The sequence below is a fragment of the Procambarus clarkii genome, chromosome 21 (genome assembly GCF_040958095.1).
Source record: "Procambarus clarkii isolate CNS0578487 chromosome 21, FALCON_Pclarkii_2.0, whole genome shotgun sequence".
Taxonomy (NCBI): Eukaryota; Metazoa; Arthropoda; class Malacostraca; order Decapoda; family Cambaridae; genus Procambarus; species Procambarus clarkii.
The window spans coordinates 9,991,642-10,009,184 of NC_091170.1; the positions used below are offsets into that span (position 1 = coordinate 9,991,642).

Genomic DNA, 17,543 nt, shown 5'->3' on the forward strand with positions numbered 1-17,543 from the left:
GTGGTCGTCACAGCTCCGTGTTACGACGCTGGGCTCGGGTCCGTAACAAAGAAATATAAAGATGGTCCCTAAATTCAACGAAAAGGAAGTTTCGAAGTTCTTCGCTGCCTTCGAGAAGGTTGCAGCCTCTTTGGATTGGCCAAAGGAGAATTGGGCCATCATGATACAGTCCGTCTTGACTGGGAAGGCCCAAATTGCCTACTCCACGTTGTCGCTTGATGATTCCAGTGATTACGACCAGGTGAAGAAGGTAGTGCTTATGGCTTATCAGTTGGTGCCTGAAGCTTATAGGCAAAAGTTCAGGAACCTGAAGAAGCCCTCGGAGCACACGTTCACCGAGTTTGCGAACATCAAGGAAAGGCTTTTTCAGGAGTGGTGTGCATCTCGAAAGGTGAAAACAAAAGAACTCGAGCAGCTTGTTTTGTTGGAGGACTTTAAGGAATGTCTGTCTGGAGATCTCAAGACATACCAAGAAGAGCAGCAGGTAGAGACCTTGAGTGCGGCAGCCACCATGGCTGAGGAGTACATTCTAACTCATCGATCTTCTACCAGGTATGTCCCGAAGAGTTACCCACGACTGTTCGGTAAATTTCGTCAAGAAGAAGAGAGACCCGTCCCACAAAGTGCTATGAAGACGCCACCAGGTAGTCCCCGAAAGACTAGTCCTAGCAGTCCAAAACACTGTAGTCCAAGAAGGAACGTAGTGTGTGTGACTTGCGGGCAGAGAGGGCACATTGCTGCTACGTGCCGAGGCAGAAGTAACGACCCGCATAGGGGAGTAATGCTGATGGGTTGTGTGACACCACCAGCTGGAACCCAGTCTCTAATGAAGAGTAAAGAAGGACCAGGATTGTTTGCCCCTCACACTTCAGGCGGGTATGTCGCGAGTGATCATACTGGTAGATCCAGTATGTAGTGCTCAGAGATAGTGGAGCAGCCCATTCCCTGATCGTGAGAAGCTCGTTACCGAGGGAGTGTACATGGATGAGAAACGAAAGGTTATTCTAGTTGGGTTTCCCTCGATACGGTACGTTGCCCCCTTAGTGCAAATACACTTAAACTCGCCTTACTTCAGTGACACATGTGCGTTGACGGTAGTTGATACTCTGCCCATAGCCGGAATAGAGATAGTACTAGCCAACGACTTGGTGATAGGTATTAACATACAACATCAGCGATCCCATAACTGTGGATAACCCAGTTGCAGACATGATAACACCTATGGAAGGAGATTATGTCTGATCTCAGGCAGAGACGTCTTTCACATTGTTTAAGTCTCCCTCTACCCAGCAGATTGTAACCACTCCAACAAATTCTCCCACTTCTCCTGACTCCACTCTCGAACGGAAGCATGGGGCTACAGTGATCTGTACAACTAAGCCAAAGGAGGAACCTCGTGTGCAAGTGCTCACCTATACCCCAGAGTCTGGAGCGACGACAGGTAATCGGTACTTGTGGGATGGCAAGGTACGGTGTTTACGGAACCGGCCCAGAACTCTCCAGACAGTATGTGCAGAGGTAGATGAGGGAAGTGCACAGGTTCAAGCGCCCCCCAAAATCCAATCCAGGCTAATGGAAGAAGTCAGGTCAGGACATTGTAGGCTAGTGAGAGTTGTTCCCCATTTAGAAAAGTGTTTCTTGTTCGTGTTTTGTATTGATCTCGTGTTTGGCCTGGGCAAAGTGACCAACATTCGGCAGATGATGGCTCCTGTGAACATCGGGAAGCGACATCATGACCAGGATATTTGCCCCATGGGTGTTGCGGATGGAACGATGACTGATGAAGGAAGTGGTAACGGCAACTGTTCAATGAGTGAACGTTCCCGGCAGGTTGACACCCCCTGTGTAACTGGTGGTCCTAGATCCAGCATTATATGGAACGTTGGTCGACCTGACGTCGGACGAGTTACCGCACTCCTCATTAGAGTGCAGGCAGTCACTGTGGAAAAAAGCACGGACCTCGCTATCGGTCAGGCCGTAAGTAAAAACTTCCAGATAGTTTCTTTTACTGTGAATCATCAGTCTCCTGTATTCCAGGTTCCCGTCTCCCTGAAGGACTGCCGGACCGGTACAAGAAATGCCTTCTGCGACCAGCCACCAGCTGAACCACGACACAGGGAGGTGTCGACGCACCCAAGATCGAGCCTCTGTAGATCCTTAATCAAGACACATGAGATAATTGTGTCCCTGACCAGCATCTCAGTGAAGTTTTTTGGAAGTCACTGCAGAAAAGACATCCTCGCCACATCAGTCCATTGTTTATGTGCGTCTGTTTGGTTTTGTACTAACGTAATAATTTGGTTTGTTTCCTCCTTTTTTAGAAACCCAGACCAAATTCCTTTTTGGTGGGGAGGTGTTACGAACCCGACTCTACCGTCGGAGCACGGAGCAGCGATGTCAACGTCATCTCTGATTCCGCTCCCGAAACCCCCCACAACATGGACAACGCCATCTAGTGATGAAGGGAATATACCGGCAAGAGGCGCTAGATTCCTCTCCTAGTCGGCTTGTGTGGTAGCTGGTGCTGACCTCTAGTGAGGTGGTGTGTAGAAAAGCAGCGCCATCTATCATAAGCGGACTCCCGTCACGCAGGGTGTTGTTGCACCACCACAGATCTCCAGTATCATCTATTGATACTTGTGATGGCTCAAAAGGGCCACCACTTACGGGCTACTCATGCCCATGCCACCTTTTGGGTGGCTTCATGTTCATCTTAACACTTTCATGTGGAAGACATCTCCCGTCACTCAGGGTGCAGTCGCACCTCCACAGATCTCCAGTATCATCTATTGATACTGGTGATGGCTCAAAAGGGGCCACCATGTACGGGCTATTCATGCCCGTGCCACCTTTTGGGTGGCTTCATCTTCATCTTAACACATTCACAAGGGAGACATCTCCCGTCATGCAGGGTGCCATCGCACCTTCACAGATCTCCAGTATCAGCTCTTGATACTGGTAATGGCTCAAAAGGGCCACCACCTACGGGCTATTCATGCCCGTGCCACCTTTTGGGTGGCTTAATCTTCATCAATCAATCAATCATAAGCGGAGTTGGATGTATGTGTCTAAGTCAGTAAGTGATGTTTCCTAGTGGTCCTATGTAGTGTCTCAGTGTACTGATGACGTGTCTGTATTCACAGAGTAGACGTAGGGCTGCTGTGATACACGGAGAGTCAGTCTACCCAGGGCAGCCAAGGTCTCTACCCCAGTCTGCTTTAAGGAAGCAGTGAGCCGCCGCCGGAAAAAAACTGTGAAGTGTTCTACTGTCTGCCTGTGGAGTGGCAGTGACGGGATTCGCCATACCCGGGGCTGCCTGATAGAAGAGACGACTGACTAAGGTGCCGAAAGAGGAGAGTAACCAGCGAGTTGCACGAAGCTCCTGCCTAGGGCTCGCAACCCTAGTATTCGCTCGTGAAGTGGCTTAGCAGCGCGAGGCTGATTAGTATCTGCCAGCACCAGGCTGGACTATGATTGTGGGACTTCACGAAGAGGCAGTTAGTGGAATTGTGGTTTGGCTGGCCCGTGGCCAGGGTAGACTCATTGTTGTTTCCTGGTACCTGCTAAGAGGAGTACCACGGATGATGAAACAAGACTGCATCGATTGAGCTTCACCGAGTGTTTAACGTCTTCTGAGAGAGACGTTGGTGTACATATAGTGTAGTAATTCCTTCTAAGAACAATATATATATATGGTGATGGGATAATAGTTATATATTGATAAAGTGATGAACTGTTTTATTTAATGTACCTTCCCCTTTTGTTTTACTTGCATTACTGAGCGCACCTCTTGAAAGCCGCTACTAACTTGGGGCCGGATACCAGAACTTTAATTCCACCAGAAAAGAACCCGGTTGCGTCCCATTGTGGCCGTAGCAACATACCTACACAAACTTCACAACCCATACATTCATAAAGAATAGGCTAGTTTTTGCCACCATTCCCCCATTAATCAGATGTAATTTAGGCCATACACAGAAAATACAGCATTTTCACATCAAATATGCCATTTATGCACAAAATATATTATTTACACACAAAATATGCCATTCAAACACAAAATATATCATTTATATACAAAATATGTCATTTACATACAAAATATGTCAGTTACACTCAAAAATATACCATTTACACAAATATTGAATGTACACCAAAAGTATGACATTTACCCAAAGTATTGTATTTGCACAAATATAGCAAATTGCTTACACATTTAGACAATCGAAATGCTCTTTCACTAAAATTACACAATTTCAAAAAATACCCACACATTGTCTCATAAACCAAAATACACTTACACAAAAAGATCTATTTTTTCAGATTACATATACAGAACTTACACAAATACAGAATTTGCTCACGAAAGATACAGTTGCAACAGTTCCACTTCAGCAAATAAAAAACACAACTTGCGTAATACACAATTCGCACAAAACTATCTATAAAACAGATAATTATTACACAAATTGTGTAATTATTATATATCTTTGCACAATTAATTCAAGCTAACTTGCTATATAATTACATAACTTACGCAATGATAGTAAATACACAACAGGTGTAAATTACACAATCCTCTACAAATACACTACATGCGCAAATTAATACACAACTTGCACAATTACTATACATTTTTCAAAATTATTTTTACACAACTTGCAAAATACAAACCAATACATATCCAGCACAAATACGTACAATATAACTAGTCCAAATATGTAAATACACAACTAGCACAAATACGTACAATATAACTAGTCCAAATATGTAAATATACAACTAGCCCAAATATAAACAAAACATAACTAGTGCATAACATCAAATACACAACTACACAATTCCACAAATACACACATACAAAACATGTACAATTAATACACAACTTTCACAAACAATACACAATTTGTAGGAATATAATTAATACATAATTGCAATCATCATACGACTTATGCAAAATACAGAATCTGCACAATTAATACACTACTTGCACAAGTATAATAATTGTGCTATTTGCGTAGTTACGATCAAAACCAACTAAGTAAAACAATACTCAATTTGCATTATATTTTTTCTAGGTATGTTTTGGTTATCATTTATAATATGCCAAATTTAACCAACCCCCCAAAAGTAAGAATTTCACATGAATGAATGGCAAGTCTGACATCCTATGAGCACAATTTTAAAACACATTTACCATAAATGTTTAGACATTATTAGTGCTTAACTATTCATCTAGCATATGCCCATTGTTTTTAATGTCTTATTAATACCCCCCCTTGTCACATCCTCTTATATCATGTCACCCATATTTATTTAGACAAACCCTCAAACAGTCTCATTGGTTCTCGCCTTAGTTATTTTAGGGACAGGCGAGGTTAAGTGAAGTCAGTAAATTCGATGGTAATTTAACAAAAATTTACCAAATCTTATAAAAAATGCAACCAAATAGAACCTAAATTCATCTAAATTTATCAAAAAAATATACTTATACTATAGAAATTTAACCGAATTGAATCCAGCAAAGCTAAACAAACTCAAGCATCCCATATCCTCACATACCAGCCTATGTCACCTCTGTCAATACATAAGTTACCTTTAGCTAGAACCCCAACATAGGTAAATTTACAAAAGTTTTTGAATATGTTCCCCCTTCCTGTCCAGCTCGTTGCTGCCGTGAGGGGGCTTGGTAGGCGGCTGCCAGAGTGTGATGCTCCTTAGAACAGTCCTCTGTCCTTTTGTAGCCTAGTGCTCCTGCTGCCGTCCTCTCTAATTCTGCTGGACACCTTTTCCTTTTTTTTTAGTTTTTCTTCGACCCACCTCTTCTCCTTTCTCGTTGTCATTTCCTGCTGACCTTGTGCCTCTTTTGATCATTCTTTTGGCCCTCTTTTGTTTTGATGCCCAGGTGTTTGAGGAGGCATACTCTTGCACCCGTAGAACTGTAGTACCCAACGTCTCAAGCGAGGGGAACCTTTTATTGTCACTCCCCCTTTCGTCACTGAACCCGATCTCGACGGACTGACGGTTCTTAAGGTGGCATTTGTGGGGCGTATACTCACGACGCACCACTAGGGGAACCCCGGCATGATCGCGGATAGCTTCTTGTTGGGTGTCTTGCCTCTAATTGTGGCTCCATGGTGGATGTGGGGGCACATTCGTGAATGAAAGTGCTTCATCTCGTATTTATGTCTATGAATGTTCCTCTTGTACCCTCTTAGGCTCGTGGGGTGGGCGACCAAACCCTCGAGTCGGACTGTATTGGAAGACCGGGCACTCTGTAGCTCCCCGTGCGTTGGGCCCCAACCTTGTTCCTCCTTTGACCCTCCTCACGACTCCCCTCGGCTCCCCTCCCGCCTCTGCGATTGTGTCGAGCCACAAGCCCCCAGTGGTGAACACCTCGTCCACTGGCACGACTCAGTCTGTCGTTGTGACTACTGCGCCTTTTGACCCCCCTCTCTCTCTGGGGGTTCTCAACGCTCTTCGTGCCACGGCCACACTCGCTCGATTGTTTCCTGTACTGATGCGTATCAAGCCTTGTTTGGTCCCGCTTCGTGGGCCAAATACTTTGATCTCCTCCCTCTTGATTCTACGCCTCCTGACGATTTTTCCCTCCATAGGCATCTTGTTGATTCCGTAGATGCCTCTGTTACCTTCAACCCTTCCTGTCTCAGTACACGTGTCATTGCTGCTCCTTCTCAGGATGCAGCTTCCCGCTTGGCTGCCTTATCCTGTCTTGGCGAGATCCCCTGTTCAGGTCTCCAAGAACGCTCGGTTGAATGCCAGTGTTGGCACTATTCTTTTCCCATCCCATGTTGCAACCGGTGTTCAGAATCTGTAGGACTGCCACGATGATATTCGGCATATCCTCGAAGCCCAGGGCAATTCTGTCCTGCAGATGGACACGTTTACTCGTCCCCCTCGTGGTCGTCCCCGTAAGCCCCTTCGGGTTGTGAAGATTACCTTTCATGGTAGGACCCTTCCGCCCTCTGTCATTCTTGCTGATGCCAGGTGCTCCATCCTGGAGTACATTCCCTCTCCTCGGCTCTGTAATAGGTCCTGGAGGTTTGGGCATGGAGTCCTCCACTGCTCCAGTTCTCTCTCTCTGTCCTGTGTGTGGGGACGAGGGTCACTCTAAGTCGGAGTGCACTTCTCCCCAGGCTTCCTGCCTCAATTGCGGTGAGGCCTACCCTGCCTTCTCCCGCGTGTGTGTGCATTACAAGCTTGAGGGGGCTGTCCTCAACTTGAAGCACCGGGAACGTTTGTCTTTTCCTGAGGCGAGGCACCAAGTTTGCTGTCTCCCGCCTTACGCTAATGTTTCTTATGCTCGCGTGTTGCACTCTTCCTCTCCTCGTCCTTCCCGCCTTCCTCCGTCTCACAACCGTTTCCGGGCCTTAGACCCAGACACGCCCACCGCCGCGACCTCTGTTCCTTTGCGTTCTGTCCTGAAGGGTCCCCCTCATGGCTCTGTCTGGGGTTCCCCTTCTTTCTACCCGGTCTGTCATGTCTCCTGTGTCTTCTTCCTCGTCTCCCTCTGATCCTCCTTCCCGTCCTTCTCCTCAGTCTATTGGCTCTCCACGCCGCCTGTCGGTGCGAGCTGATGTCCATCACTCACCCAACGGACATCCTGTCTGCTCTTGTTCTGCTTCTCCTGTTGAGACGTTAGAATCTGTTGCCCAGTACGTTAGTGCTGGGACACCTGTCTCTTTGAGTCAGAAGCATAAGCCTGGCTCCTCTCCGTCCTCCTACCCGGCAGGTAAGAAGGCTTCGCTTTCTTCTTCGCCGCCTACTTCTGACTCTCTCGCTCTATCCACTTCCGTTTCGGAGGTTGCGCCCCCTGTTTCTGCTATGGAGGTTTCTTTGGTCCCCACTTCCCTCTCAGTTCCTGCCCTTGCTGAGGTGCGCTCCCCTCTTTCTGCTCCTCATCCTCATGCTGCTGTCCCTGACTGCTCCTCTCGGTTGTCTCCTCCTCCTCCTCCTCCTCTGGACCCCGCCTGTCCACCTCTGGTCTGTTCTCCCGCTTCCTTCCCTCCGTTTTTGCTCAGTTTACCCATGCCCCGTAACCCTGACTTTGCTGACCCTGATCTTTAACGTGCTATGTTCCTCTTTCACCTTTGTTTCTTCCTTGTTCTCATTTGCTGTCCTTTCTCTTCCTGTCGATATCTATTCTTCAATGGAACATTCGTAATTATTACGCCAATTTCCTTGAACTCCAACTTCTGCTCTCACGATTTTCGCCCCTTTGTGTCTGTCTCCAGGAGCCAATGCTTGGCGCTCGTCCTGGTCGCTTTCATGGCTATTCCTTTCTCTCCCCCCCCCAACTGTTGCTGGAGTTCCTAACTCTTATGCTCTCTTGATTCGCTCTGATGTTCCCTTTGTCCCCCTACTTTTTCTTTCGCCGCTCCATTGTTCTGCTGCTCGTATCTGCGGGAGGAAATGATACACGGTTTGTTCCATTTATTTTCCCCTAAGTGACCCGCTTTCTCTTCCTGATCTTAAACACCTACTGGACTCCTTGCCGGGGCCTGTGCTCCTGCTAGGTGATTTCAATTGTCGACATACCCTTTAGGGTGATGTTCTGATAAACACCCGAGGTCGCCTTCTTGAGCCAGGAGCTTCTTTACAGAGGAGTTTTATGCTATTCTCTATGCTCTTCATCTCCTGCTTTCTCGTTGTCAGTCTTCCTTTGTAGTTGTTGTTTACTCTCGTAGTGCCCTCATGGCTCTCGGGTCCTTTAATCCGGTTCATCTGGTAGTTGTCGAGATCCACATTGGCTGTTTCTTGTTCACAGTAAATTTAAGTCGGTTGAGTTTTGTTGGGTTCCCAGCCATATTGTTGTGTCTTTAAATGAGCGTGCGGATGCTGCCGCCAAGGAAGCTGTCCGCTCTTGTCCCATCTCTCGTAAAGGTATTCCATATTCCGACTTTTACCCGTTTATCTATTCTTCCGTCCTTACCCATTGGCAGGCTTCCTGGTCGTCTGTTACTGGTAACAAACTACGTACTCTTAAGTGTTGTGTTTCCTCGTGGCCGTCCTCCTTCCACCGTAACCGGCGATGGGAAACAGCTCTGGCGAGGTTGCATATTGGCCATACTCGCTTAACCCATTGTCACTTGATGGAGCGCCGCCCTGCTCCTTATTGTCCAAGTTGCATTGTCCCTCTTACGGTCGTGCATGTCCTTCTTGAATATCCTGACTTCCAGGACGAGTGTGTGTCTTGCTTTCCGACCGCCCATCGCGGTCACTTGTCCCTCGATAGAATTCTTGGTGAATCGGATACTTTTGATATCGTTCGCCTTATGCATTTCTCTTCTCATATTGGCATCCTTGGTGATATTTAGCGCCCTCTGATTATTCTGCACATTTGATGGTGCTACATAGCCTTCCCGGTTTGGTGCCTTCTTTTTGATCATTACTTCCTTACTTTTAATTATGTTAGTTCATTATCCCTAAGATATTATATATCCTACCCTACACAACCTACCTAACCTGGCCTAGCATATCCAAAGCTAGATTTGAATACAGTTGGCGAAATTTGTACTATCCCATCTAAATGCAACCTAATTTCAGACAATTTCCACAAATATACCCAAAAATGTTTTGTAACATATCACAGCCAAAGCCAATTTTAGCCAAGTTTTCACCTGTTCCAACCTGCCCTAGACAACCTATGCTAACCTAAACAGACCTAACATACCCAAAGCTAGATTTGATTAAAGTTGGTTTAATTTAAGCCATCCCACCTAATTTAAGCCAATTTCCACCAAATATACCCAAATGTTTTGTATCATAGCACTACCAAAATCCATTTTAGCTGAGTTTTCACCTATTCCAACCTACCCTACCTAACCTATACAAAAGCTAGATTTGATTAAAAGTTGGTGAAATTTAAGCTGTCCAACCTAGATTCAACCTAATTTATGCCAATTTCCACTAAATATACCCAAATGTTTTGTAACATAGCACAGCCAATGTCCATTTTAGCCACGTTTTTGCTTATTCCAACCTATCATAGACAACCTCACCTTACTTAACCTAACCTAACATATCCAAAGCTAGACTTGATTAAAGTTGGCGAAAAATGTAAGCTATCCCATCTAAATTTCAAACTAATTTAAGACAATTTCCACCAAATATACCCAAAATGTTTTGTATCTTGGCACAGCCAAAGCCCATTTTTACCCCCCTTTTACCTATTCCATTTGAACTTCCAATATCCATCATCCAGTCTTGGCACATCCCCCATTGCCAGACCATTTTCATAGAGTTAGCGCTGTGTCTATCTAGCTATTTCCAATTTTCCAGATTAGTTTACCATCAATAAACCTACAAAACCAGACCTAACCTAACCTATCCTAACATAGCATTAGGTAAATTCTTCCAAATTATCCCAATTTGTGTCAATTCCAAAATTTTTTTACTAATTGTATCAAACCAAAAAAAAAAAAAAATCTACTAAATGTACCTATGCACATCACATCCAGAGCAGGAATTGACTGTTAAGAGCTGTTAATGTCTATTCCCAACTCCCATTCTACCGTAGATTACAGCTAATTTTGCTAATATATTATTATGTGAAGTATGATATTAATAGGTATTTTTCTCAAATTACCACAAATACACCACCTCGCACATAACCTCTGATACGACATATACTACAGAAAAGTGATGTTTTTGGATATGAACCTAACTGCCCCATGCCTAACCTGCAGAGGTCTTGGAGCTTTGTTGAATATTGTATCTATATTCTTGGAAAAGTTAAGTTTTTGGACATGAATCTAACTACACTGTGCCTAACCTGCTTGGATCTTTGTTGAACATTGTAACCATATTCGTAGAAAAGTGATGTTTTGGATATGAACCTAACTACCCCTCGCATATTAAACTTGGATTTATGTTCAATATTGCAGCTATATTGTTGGGTAAGTGTTTTGTTTTTACACATGAACCCAACCATCCTGGACCTAACCTCTGATACATGGATCTTGGTTTAATATTGCATCATATTCTTAGCCGTTTTTTTTAACATCAAAAACAACCATCCCCAACCTAACCTCTATTACCTGGGGGGTTAATGAAAAATATGTTAATAATGGGAATTTTATCTGCAACAGTTGAACTTAACCATCCTTAACCTAACGTTAATCAGAAAGGGTTATGAATCACTAAAACTATACAATTACTATTTCCCAATTTTCCTTATCCTAAACCATAACTAGGGGGGTTAGACCCCCCCCCTGTACCTCGAAATTATACTATATATTTAAGGTAGGATTATATTTTCACATTTTAACGTATCATATCCCTAATTCACCCCTATAATTTTTAATTACCCTATACTGTAATTTCGAGATACAGTGGGTCTAAACCCCCTAGTCATGGTATTACACAATTTAATTCTGTATTTTGATTCTGTATTTTGCATAAGTCGTATGATGATTGCAATTATGTATTAATTATATTCCTACAAATTGTGTATTGTTTGTGCAAGTTGTGTATTAATTGTACGCTTTGTATGTGTGTATTTGTGGAATTGTGTAGTTGTGTATTTGATGTTATGCACTAGTTATGTTTCGTTTATATTTGGGCTAGTTGTGTATTATTTATATTTTCGTGCAAGTTGTGTATTAATTGTGTATATGTTGTAATTGTATTTGTTTGAATTGTGTATTTGTGCTAGTTGTGTATTTACATATTTGGGATAGTTATATATTGTACGTATTTGTGCTGAATATGTATTTGTTTGTATTTGTGCAAGTTGTGTAATAATAATTATGAAAGATGTATAATAATTGTGCAAGTTGTGTATTAATTTGCGCATGTAGTGTAATTGTATATGGACGAGTGTGTAAATTACACCTGTTGTGTATTGATTATCATTGTGTAAGTTATGTATAAATATAGCAAGTTTGCTTGTATTAATTGTGCAAAGATGTATAATAATTACACAATTTGTGTAATAACTGTCCATGTTTTATAATCGTTTTGTGCGAATTGTGTATTACACAAGTTGTGTTTTTTATTTGCTGAAGTGGAACTGTTGCAACTGTATTTTTCGTGTGCAAATTCTGTATTTGTGTAAGTTCTGTATATGTAATCTGAAAAAATAGATCTTTATGTGTAAGTGTATTTTGGTTTATGAGACAATGTGTGGGTATTTTTTGAAATTGTGCAATTTTAGTGAAAGAGCATTTCGATTGTCTAAATGTGTAAGCAATTTGCTATATTTATGCAAATACAATACTTTGGGTAAATGTCATACTTTTGGTGTACATTCAATATTTGTGTAAATGGTAAATTTTTGTATGTAAATGACATATTTTGTGTGTGAACATAAGAACAAAGGCAACTGCACAAGGCCTATTGGCCCATACGAGGCAGCTCCTATTTATAACCACCCAATCCCACTCATATACTTGTCCAACCCATGCTTGAAGCAATCGAGGGACCCCACCTCCACAATGTTACGCGGCAATTGGTTCCACAAATCAACAACCCTGTTACTGAACCAGTATTTACCCAAGTCTTTCCTAAATCTAAACTTATCCAATTTATACCCATTGTTTCGTGTTCTGTCTTGTGTTGATACTTTTAATACCCTATTAATATCCCCTTTGTTATGTCCATTCACCCACTTGTAAACCTCTATCATGTCACCCCTAACTCTTCGTCTTTCCAGTGAATGCAACTTAAGCTTTGTTAATCTTTCTTCATATGAAAGATTTCTAATTTGGGGAATTAACTTAGTCATCCTACGCTGGACACGTTCAAGTGAATTTATATCCATTCTATAATATGGCGACCAAAACTGAACTGCATAATCTAAATGGGGCCTAACTAGAGCAAGATATAGCTTGAGAACCACACCAGGTGTCTTGTTACTAACGCTTCGATTAATAAATCCCAGTGTCCTATTCGCCTTATTACGAACATTCATGCATTGATCCTTTTGTTTTAAATTCTTACTAATCATAACTCCCAGATCCCTTTCGCAATCCGACTTCGCAATCTCAACACCATCTAGCTCGTATCTTGTAACTCTATCATCATTACCTAGCCTCAGAACTTTACATTTATCAGCATTAAACTGCATTTTCCAATCCTTTGACCATTTCAAAACCCTATCTAGATCAACTTGAAGTGATAGTGAGTCCTCCTCCGAATTAATTTGCCTACCGATTGTCGTATCATCGGCAAATTTGCAAATGTTGCTACTCAAACCTGAATCTAAATCATTTATATATATTATAAACAACAGAAGTCCCAGGACCGAGCCCTGAGGTACTCCACTAACAACATTATCCCACTCTGACTTAACCCCATTTATACTAACTCTCTGTTTCCTTTGGAATAGCCATGCCCTAATCCAAGTTAATATAGCACCCCCAATACCATGAGCTTCTATTTTTTTAATTAGTCTTTCATGTGGCACTGTATCAAAAGCTTTGCTAAAGTCAAGGTAGACAACATCACAATCCTTACCACTATCAACTGCCTCAACTATGCTGGAATAATAAGTTAGCAAATTTTATAGGCAGCTTTTTACGACGTCGCTAAAACGACAACAATTGGTCCCTAGAATGTATTTGTTTGTTATATAATAGGTTAGGTTACAATGGTTTGTTATGGCTTATGAATTGAATAACAGAAAATATGAGCAATGAGCGTAAAAATAATGAGCAAAGGTACCCTAATATTTCCTGTGATGTCACAGAGTACAGTTGAGGTATTGAGAGCGATTAAGAGATTGCACTAATGTGTGAACCTCCTAGGAATTGCATGTACTAAAAGCTTTGCACTCATTGGTGGATTGCACCGCATTAGGAATGAAGACCTTAGAATGAAGATAACTGCAGAAGGCCATATTTAAAAAAATGCGAAGCTGCTTTTTCTCAATACAGCTCATATTTATGCACACTGAATGAGTGTACATAAATATTTTGATTTGGATTACTACTGAACTCCATATTGAAGTCACCATGCCTGGGAGGGTCTGTTTTCATGCAAATGGCTAATAGCGGGTTTTCATCTTTATTTGCCATATGCTCAATAAACGATCATTGAAGAAAGATTGACATAGTTTTAATTACAATCTCTAGAAATGCGAAGAAATAGGGGGTGACATGATAGAGGCGTGAGTGAATGGACATGACAAAGGGGGGATATTAATAACCTATTATAAGTACCAACACGAACCAGTGGGGTATTAATTGGATATGTTTTAGATTTAGCAAAAGACTGGGGTAAATACTGGTTCGGCAACAGGGCTGAATGCTGAGATACATGTTAGTTCATGCTTTGTGTTGCTCTCCCTTGTTTACATGTTAGTTCATGCTTTGTGTTGCTCTCCCTTGTTTACATGTTAGTTCATGCTTTGTGTTGCTCTCCCTTGTTTACATGTTAGTTCATGCTTTGTGTTGCTCTCCCTTGTTTACATGTTAGTTCATGCTTTGTGTTGCTCTCCCTTGTTTACATGTTAGTTCATGCTTTGTGTTGCTCTCCCTTGTTTCATACGAATGGGTGATGACAGATTTCATCTATTCTTATGCTCGATAAACGATCCTTGTCTGGACACTTTTAATATAAGTAAGGTGAGCAAATAGATCCTTCTGAATACTGATAGAGTGGCGTGATTGAATGTATAAATGGAGAGGAAAGGGGGTTAACAATTAGATAAGGAATAGACCTGCTGAAGTTCATCTGATAGAGGTAGAAGATGTTTTGGTCGACATAGATTGGAAATAAATGGGAGATCCAGCATAAGGCTTTCTACAATTTCATTTTCTCATGTTCAATATGCGATCTTATCTATAAAATGAACTTTGAAAATGGGAAACATTAAGAACATGGGTTTAAATATGCTATTACAGTAAACCGACTTATTCAGGGAGGACTGGGTGATGTCATTGACCATTAGCGATGTCTGAGCATGGGTCAGCGGGGTAACCAAAAATACACGAGACGTAGAAGGACCGCCGAAAAAAGCAAAACGGTCCTTCTACGTCTCGTTTCACACTAGTAACAACAGTAGCAACAGTAACAACAGCAGCACCACAATAATTGCAGCAATAGTAACAACAGCGGCAACAATAACAACAGCGGCAACAGTAACACAGCAGCAACAGTAACAACAGCAGCAACAGTAACAACAGCGGCAACAATAACAACAGCGGCAACAGTAACACAGCAGCAACAGTAACAACAGCAGCAACAGTAACAACAGCAGCAACAATAACTCAGCAGCAACAGTAACATAGCAGCAACAGTAACAACAGCAGCAACAGTAACAACAGCAGCAACAGTAACAACAGCAGCAACAGTAACAACAGCAGCAACAGTAACACAGCAGCAACAGTAACAACAGCAGCAACAGTAACATAGCAGCAACAGTAACACAGCAGCAACAGTAACAACAGCAGCAACAGTAACAACAGCAGCAACAGTAACAACAGCAGCAACAGTAACACAGCAGCAACAGTAACAACAGCAGCAACAGTAACAACAGCGGCAACAGTAACACAGCAGCAACAGTAACAACAGCAGCAACAGTAACAACAGCAGCAACAGTAACAACAGCAGCAACAGTAACACAGCAGCAACAGTAACAACAGCAGCAACAGTAACAACAGCAGCAACAGTAACAACAGCAGCAACAGTAACAACAGCAGCAACAATAACTCAGCAGCAACAGTAACATAGCAACAACAGTAACAACAGCAGCAACTGTAACAGCAGCAACAGTAACATAGCAACAACAGTAACAACAGCAGCAACTGTAACAGCAGCAACTGTAACAGCAGCAACAGTAACAACAGCAGCAACAGTAACAACAGCAGCAACAGTAACACAGCAGCAACAGTAAAAACAGCAGCAACAGTAACAACAGCTGCAACAGTAACAATAGCAGAAAAAGTAACATCAGCAGCAACAGTAACAACAGCAGCAACAGTAACATAGCAACAACAGTAACAACAGCAGCAACAGTAACAACAGAGGGAAGGAGCCAGACTCACCCGGTACTCTCGCTGGCGACGCTGAAGGTGGACCAGAGCGCCCAGCGGTGATCATCCTGCTTGTTGGTGGCGGCCAGACGCACTGTCTGGGGCGAGGACTGCGTCAGCTGGTGCACCGCCTCCGTCCCTGTCACAGATGGTAATATAGCCCTCCGTCCCTGTCACAGATGGTAATATAGTCCTCCGTCCCTGTCACAGATGGTAATATAGACCTCTGTCCCTGTCACAGATGGTAATATAGCCCTCCGTCCCTGTCACAGATGGTAATATAGTCCACCGTCCCTGTCACAGATGGTAATATAGTCCTCCGTCCCTGTCACAGATGGTAATATAGTCCTCTGTCCCTGTCACAGATGGTAATATAGTCCTCCGTCCCTGTCACAGATGGTAATATAGACCTCTGTCCCTGTCACAGATGGTAATATAGCCCTCCGTCCCTGTCACAGATGGTAATATAGTCCACCATCCCTGTCACAGATGGTAATATAGTCCTCTGTCCCTGTCACAGATGGTAATATAGTCCTCTGTCCCTGTCACAGATGGTAATATAGTCCTCTGTCCCTGTCACAGATGGTAATATAGCCCTCCGTCCCTGTCACAGATGGTAATATAGTCCACCGTCCCTGTCACAGATGGTAATATAGTCCACCGTCCCTGTCACAGATAGTAATATAGACCTCTGTCACTGTCACAGATAGTAATATAGACCTCTGTCACTGTCACAGATAGTAATATAGACCTCTGTCACTGTCACAGATAGTAATATAGACCTCTGTCACTGTCACAGATAGTAATATAGACCTCTGTCACTGTCACAGATAGTAATATAGACCTCTGTCACTGTCACAGATAGTAATATAGACCTCTGTCTCTGTCACTGTCACAGATAGTAATATAGACCTTCGTCCCTTCGCAATCATAGACTTGACTTGATCAAATTTAAGATATGTATTCACTGGGAAGAAATTTATGTGGGAAAGTCTAGCTCTAAATATTAATAATAATCATGTAAATTGAATATAACGATAGCTTCTAAGAACCACCTCTTTTTATACAAAAAAGAGGAAAAATAAATTAATATTAAAAGTACTCAGGAATCAGTGTCATATGGATCTAGATTAAATAAATGAAATATTAAGAGAGCATTGAATGGACTGTAGTTATAATTAATTATTGAGCTTACCTAACACACAAATCTGGGCGTTACATACTAAAAGATAAATATATCCCTAATATTATTTTAATGCTAGTTTTAAGTTAAAGTAATTTTGAATATTAGTTAAGTAAATAGTTGTAAAATGAATGAACGTAAATTTATCTAATTACACCGTGAAATATTATATACATTCATATTGAATGAATAGTACATGTATAGATAATAAATCATAGAAATAAGGCAATTAATAATGTGACAAAATTATCTACGATAAAATAATAAGAGCCGCTTAGCTGTAAAGAAGATTTCACAACATGCTTTCACACTCATATGCTCGTAGACATAAACCCATTGCCGAGGCTACTGTTCGGAACACG

The 17,543-nt window shown here is 42.3% G+C and overlaps 1 protein-coding gene across 2 annotated transcripts in view; it reads right to left on the bottom strand.

Moving 5' to 3' along the window:
- Positions 1-17,543, bottom strand: part of LOC123760679 (fibrinogen C domain-containing protein 1-like) — a 175,643-nt gene that overhangs the window by 35,908 nt on the left and 122,192 nt on the right. For both annotated transcript variants that reach the window (XM_069328194.1, XM_069328193.1), the window contains exon 7: positions 16,011-16,137. In XM_069328194.1, the coding sequence (XP_069184295.1) occupies positions 16,011-16,137 (127 nt within the window). The remainder of the gene's footprint in view (positions 1-16,010; positions 16,138-17,543) is intronic.